The sequence below is a fragment of the Tarenaya hassleriana genome, unplaced genomic scaffold (genome assembly GCF_000463585.1).
Source record: "Tarenaya hassleriana unplaced genomic scaffold, ASM46358v1 Cleome378, whole genome shotgun sequence".
NCBI classification, from domain to species: Eukaryota; Viridiplantae; Streptophyta; class Magnoliopsida; order Brassicales; family Cleomaceae; genus Tarenaya; species Tarenaya hassleriana.
In genome coordinates this window covers 49,357-55,881 of record NW_010966764.1, presented here as the reverse complement: position 1 = coordinate 55,881, position 6,525 = coordinate 49,357, and the positions used below count along the sequence as shown (strand labels likewise).

The window sequence follows — 6,525 nt, the reverse complement described above, 5'->3', positions numbered from 1 at the left end:
GTGGGGATGGGGAGGACGGCGGTGGTGGTGGAGGCTGTGGAGATAACGGCGGAGGTAGTGGTGGGGGAGGTGAAGGTGGCGGAGGGAGACGAGGATGAGGCACGGTGGTCGGAACTGATTTCAGAGCTTGATGAGATCGTCCTCTCATGGCACAATGATACCATCTAAAATCTTTCCCCCTTTTTTTTCCTGTGTAGATTAATTTTGCAGCTCCTTACCTTTGTGTATGAATATCAATATATGATGAAAGATCAGTTTTAAAAGTCTTCGTCTTCCTTAATCTTTCCCGCGCGAAATGAAACCTCTGCAAACATAACCATAATGACTTCTCAAAGCATATAAGCATATATGCGTGCATCAAGGGTGGTCCTGGGTGGACACGGTCAGATATCCGAGTTTCTCTTTCAGATGTCCGATCTTGATCTTGATCTTGTTCTCTGAGTTTTATGTTATCCGATCTCGACCTTACGAGGAGCATGTATCCGAGCTTTGGATACCCGTGGAGAGCAGCAGCGGGGCTCCCCTCGCCCTTGCCCTCACCTCCTCTACCCTCAGCTCAGATACCTGCGGATTCAGATTTCATAGCCTGGCGAACCCGAACTCGAATAATCGGCCTACCCACACCCGACCCGATCTCACACTCGCCAAAAACTTGGGTTACCGAACTTCGGACCCCCACGGCCAGCCCTACTTATCATCCATGACTTGCAAGGTCCGGTTTAAGGCCAGCCTCTTTCCTTTATTTTACTTGTCATCGACCATTGTTCCCATACATATGAATCATCGTATTGAAAGTCACGGCCGTCGGAACAATCCCTTCTCTCTGCACCCTCAAGAACATCTTCGATGCCCCTTTTATTTTCCCTGCCTCACCATATGTATCGACCATCATGTTCTAAGCATAAGTACTCAAATGAACACGACCACTGCAACTTCGTTGAGATGCAGCCCGATCTATCTTTCCATAGGTAGAACTAATCGGCTCGACCCCTTTCGTCCTATCAACTCTGCCCGTTTACATGATTTCCCGAGAATCCGAAGCATATTGTTGTAATGAATCACGTTCAATTCGCAACTATCCTTGCTCTTGAACCACTTGAAAGTTTACATGGCTCTCCTCCACCGTGTTTGCTCCTTCAGTATGATCGTCCTCTACTTGATGCCCAGATCCTCCCCGATGCTATCCAACTCTTGTACAATCGCCGGAATACATCCACCGTAACTCAGCCGTTTCGTCGAACACTTGGTATGCGCTTTCTCAACCATGCCATTCCCATCCAACCCACCATCCCCAATCCTCTTATCATAGAATCCATCACTACCCTTCCATTCTCAGGCCCGTTCGACATCTGAGTTCTCGACAAAGTCCGGGTTTCCGACACGAAATTCGCGGACAACAATGCCGTTTCTGTGACCGCCCTGTTTCGTGCTGCCTCCGTCGTGTCTCTTCTAACAGTCATGGCTTCTGCGTATGAAACTCCGCTTGATTTTTCTGATTGCCATGGATTTCTCGAGATGGGATACTCGGTGAACCTAGATTCGTTGAAATTGCTTTTGTCGAACACAGAATCCGTTAGTCACTACCATCAAAACGAAGAATCGCCATCATTTTTCAGCAGCAACGGGCATGGGTGATTCACAGAAAGAGACCATCGCGTAGACGGCGACGATTCTTCTGCGAAGACGGAAATCATGGCTCTCTGGATTTCTAGGGCTCCGAAAAGACTGTACTTTGAAGCCTCTCGGTGGGATAATTGATGCGCGGCTTGGTATTTATTTTACGCCCTAAAGTTTATGGACCATACAATCAACACCCCTATATTGTTATTATTTTCAAAATTATGCCCAATGTTTGGAATCGTGCAGGGGGGATCACAACCAACGAGGCGTGGCAGAGGATAAGTCCACGTCGAAATTATCATCTCCACAGATACAGTGAACTGAATCTAGTCACATACATACATACATACATACATACATACAAACACACCCAAACTATAACCATTTTGTATAATTCCTTTAATTGAAAGATGTTCACCATCTGAGTTTAATGCAATTGATATCTTACTAAAGATGATTTGAGAGAGAATAAAGACTTGGATTGCAAAAATGGGAAAGATATCCAAAAATTTCCAAAAACGTATACGAATTCATATTCGTATATGATGATTTGCGGTCGGCCAAGAACCGCAAATCTGATCTTACAGAACAGGATTTGAAGTATACACCTACAATATATATCTGTGTCCGTATTATACATACACGTTCTTCTGGTTAAATTTTCCGAAAGAACGGAGCAACCCGATGGCTCTCCTTGACCGGAACACCAAATTTCCGGTCATTTCTCCGATCAGGATCAAAAGGGTATCTATCATTTCGCCGACAGATCACAATCCGATGGCTTCGAGATTTGATCATGTTCTTGTTCACCCAAGGGTAATGTTCTCATAGTTCATACGCAGCAGCCTAAGCCTCTTCTCGCTTCAGAGGCTTTCATGATTCTTAGTCTCTTGCAAGACGAAGAGAACATTTCCCACGGGACATCGCCAACGAGCATCCAGTCTCCATCTTTGTCTTCGTACGTCGGCACATACCCAGATCCCTTGTATCCTTCTCTCTCAGAATACTCGCCTGAGATTTCATAACCGGTAAATTCGAATCTTAAAACTCGGCTTTTCAACAACAAAATCATATGATATTTCAGAAATATATCGATCGAAATTCATTCTCTCACCTATGGCGAAGTTGAACATTTTCTCCAGAGCGTTGAGGAGCTCGGGATAATCTTTGTACATCTTTAGATCGATCTTGCGAAGGTATGGTGCCCCGTCCATGCTCACTTTTACGTAGATTCCTTGACCCTTGTCCTCGTTCTTCCTCGATTGAACGTTGTTCTTCCGGTAAGATCTCACCGGCGGCCAACCCACGATCTGTGTCCTGAAGAAAAAAGATTTGATTCGAGGGTTAGTACAAATGGGAAGAGAGATCCATCGAGGATTTGACTTTTTCGGTGGAATTAGCCAAGACCCAGATCTCAACTTACTTCGAAGGAGGTGAAGATTCTTGGTTTTGATCTTGATCGTCTTTGTTCTGAAATGGCCTCTTGTTGCCTCTAACGCAAGAAACATCCTGCTCTAGGTTTTCCTCTGTCCCTGGCAATCCCAGTCTCAGCTCTGTGTCCTTGAGGTTTAGCCCGTTAACTTCCTCGTACGCCATGCCCGAATCAGTTCTCTTTCTCGGAAGAAGAATCTGTAACTCTCTGCTTGTGTTCGGTTCAAGATTAGATGGAGATTCAACCTTCTTCTCCCTCTCCTTCTTGTCTGAAAGAACAGATCTTGAAATGCGAATGGAGCTTGCTTGTGGGAATGAAATGGAGGACTTTGGAGTTATATAAGGAAATGAATTGCTTTGGAGTTAGTGGGGAGAGAGAGAGAGAGAAGGAAAGAGACAATGTCGGAAGAGGAAGGGGCAAGGGGACAGAGGTTGGACATTGGCCTTTAGCCGCCCATATGGACGCGGTCTGACTCTTCCTATTCCATCAACGGTCCAGATTTCATCCCACCCCGAGATCCTAGCCGTTGATATTATGTTATATGATTTTTTTAATATTAAATAACAAAATAAGCAAAGAGAATCTCTCTTTTTCCACCACCCGACCCTCAAGAAAAGCTAATTTCTGTTACTGCCATTACTTTGTATCATTAAATTGAAAAACATAATTAAATGAGGAGGATTTACAGGAAAAGTATCAGTTTTGTAATCAAGAAACCAAAATCTTTTTATTTTGTTGTCTGTTCTTTGCATTACATCAACATCTAAGAATATAATTTGAACAGTTATTGTCCTTGATATTTGTATAGTAATATATATTGAATTCATTTTATTATAAATTTTTAGTTCAACATAATATAAGTGATAGTTTTTCATTATGATATCTATTTTTTAATATTTTCTCTATATATTTATATTCTGTTTTTCATATAGATTGTAATTCTCAACTTATTATTGTAAATATGATATTTTTGGGTTTACAACGAGAAAATTTGCTGATTATATGTTTATTCAAAACCAGTTGTTGACCTAATAACTCCCATACATAAATAGTATTTTTAAAATGATTTTTTCACATAGATTTAAAATTAATTCGAAAATAAATATAATGGAGTGTGAAACCCATGATAAGAGTCAAATGTTTTGGTAATGGATGCAGGAATAAACGGTAAGCCCATGTGGATTTTATGTTAATTAGGCTGTTTTTTTCCTTCTAATTAGCATGCATGCATGCATACATACATACATGCATACATACATACATACATACATGGGCCGTGGGACAAAACCCACGTGGTATGTCAATGTTCATTTGCCATGCATGCGTATATACATTGCATGATACTTTTAAAAATTACTAATACGAATTAAATATTAACTCCCCATATGATTTACGCATAACTATGTTCGTTTAACTTGTAAATCCGCACGCTTTTTTCGATCTTTTCAATGGCCATATACATTGCATGTACTACAAGTTTATGAACTTACTCTTTAATTTAAGATCATATCGCGTTCGTGCGTTTATTTATTTTTTCCCTAGAAGTATAAATAATGAAAGTTTCGGTCGTTCATGAATTTTTTTTGTTTAGTATGCATTCTCTAATTGCTTAATTATTATTATTATTATTATTATTATTATTGAAAATGAATTTTAAACAAGGAGAAGACAGATGAAATTGAAGCACGCGTCATGTCTGATTGGTCCGCGGAAACTCCAAATGGTAAGTGGAGGGTCGCAAGTTTTACAACAGCAACTCACTCGTGTGCATCTCAATAAGTCTCATCATTGACACGTGTACATGTCATAAAAATGACAAAATGAGTACATTAAAAACTTACAGAATTATTATCATTTGCCAAAAAAAAAAAACTAACGTGTGTTCATAGAAAATTAATTACTTTATTGTGTTTATATATAGCAAAGGACCGGCATGTAATTTCAGATACGAAAGAATTAATAAGACAAAGTTTTTCATAAATTATTAACAAAACAATGTAAGAAATGATATAAGAGCTCTAACAATAATAATAATGATAATACTAATAATAATAAAAAAATAATTAAGCAAGCATTTGCTCTAACAAGCTATACATGTCTGAAAATTGTCATGAAGTAAAAAGCATTAATCATTTTGTAGAATTGTTCAAGGCAATGTAGGGTCAGAGATCGGACATTCAGACAGCAACATCAAACCAAATCAGAAAAAAAAAATCAAAATCAAAATCTTGTGGACACCGAAATCTGTGGTCGTGGCATCAAATTTGCCCCTTTATTAATTTTTTGGTAATCGGTTATTTTGAGTTGAACCTCAAACTAATCCAAAGAACGGAAACAAATCATATGATTAGAATTACACTTTTTTCTCTAACTTGATATTCGAATTCGGAACAGGATTTACATTTTACGTCTCTGTTTCACTGGTTGGTCTACCTAAATTGAGTATGTGTTAGTTAGTTAATCTTTTTGGCTTTGCATTGTGTTTACGATCATAATTAATTAGTCCCATACAATCTCTTGATTATCAATTTAATTAATCATCGGGGAGAGAGAGAGAGAGAGATCTGAATGTTTCGCTGCGAATCTTCCTTTGATTTCAAAGTGGTATTCGTTGTTTTGGGTTTCATTCGAAGATGTTCATTTGAAGGATTATATGCAATTGGATTGCAATCTATAAATGTCGACCAATTCAATTTTATTGATTCACCTTTAGGCCGACATATGTATCACAATAAATAACACATTGAAAAAATTATATTGCTTTTCTTTCGATTAGATATATCATCAAATACGGATCATGCATCTACATCTCTCTGGCCACCCACATCTGTAACTTTACCCAAAATAAAAGTAAATAAAGTAACACAAAATCTTGTAAATACTATAAGGAAATGAAAAAAAAAAGTATTAAAAGAAGAAATTATACAATATTGAGCTTTTTTTTTGTAGTTTTCCAAAAATATATAAACAAAGTCAAAGAGATGGGGCCGTTGGGCTAAACATTTCAGGCTAATTTGAGATTTTGAAATGCACACGTTTGGTTCTCCTTTGCTAAACGTATGCTACAATATTGATGTGGGTGAGATTGCTTGAATGTATTGAAGTCTATTATTATTATTTTTTATTTTTTATTTTATAATCCGGAGTCTCAGTGCGTTCGGCCCAGACTACATTCCCACAGGGTCCATGAGCAACTGGTGTGGATACTGAATGGTCCAGAGAGTAACACTCTAAACGTAACACTTCCCTCCCCATCAGCTGATTTCGAACTGGAGAACGAAGCCTAGAAAATAACACCCTTTCACCATTCGATCACTGATGGAGTGATGGGTTATTTTTTTTTAATGAAACACTGATTCTTTTTTTTCCTTTTTCACTTGTATATCTCTTTTTTTTTTTTTGCTGATTTTTTTTTTCGTTTTTCTTTTAAACCTTCAAAAACAAAGAGAAATGATTAGAAACAAAGATGATGA

General features: G+C 38.5%; 1 protein-coding gene across 1 annotated transcript; it reads right to left on the bottom strand.

Moving 5' to 3' along the window:
- Positions 1–2,042: 2,042 nt before the first annotated feature.
- LOC104822801 (auxin-responsive protein IAA1-like) lies at positions 2,043–3,421 on the bottom strand. Its single transcript, XM_010554150.2, has 3 exons — positions 3,044–3,421; positions 2,735–2,937; positions 2,043–2,631 (listed from the first exon to the last, which is right to left on the bottom strand). Exons 1-3 carry the CDS (start codon positions 3,214–3,216, stop codon positions 2,453–2,455), a joined length of 555 nt encoding a protein of 184 aa, XP_010552452.1. The 5' UTR covers positions 3,217–3,421; the 3' UTR covers positions 2,043–2,452.
- Between the last annotated feature and the right edge of the window lie 3,104 nt (positions 3,422–6,525).

Excerpts from the sequence above, each read along its gene's own strand:
- LOC104822801 (XM_010554150.2), bottom strand. The coding sequence starts at position 3,216 with ATGGCGTACGAGGAAGTTAACGGGCTAAACCTCAAGGACACAGAGCTG. Across the intron at positions 2,938-3,043 it reads GAATCTTCACCTCCTTCGAA|GACACAGATCGTGGGTTGGC; the intron begins GTAAGTTGAGAT and ends TTTTTTCTTCAG. Across the intron at positions 2,632-2,734 it reads AATGTTCAACTTCGCCATAG|GCGAGTATTCTGAGAGAGAA; the intron begins GTGAGAGAATGA and ends ATGAAATCTCAG.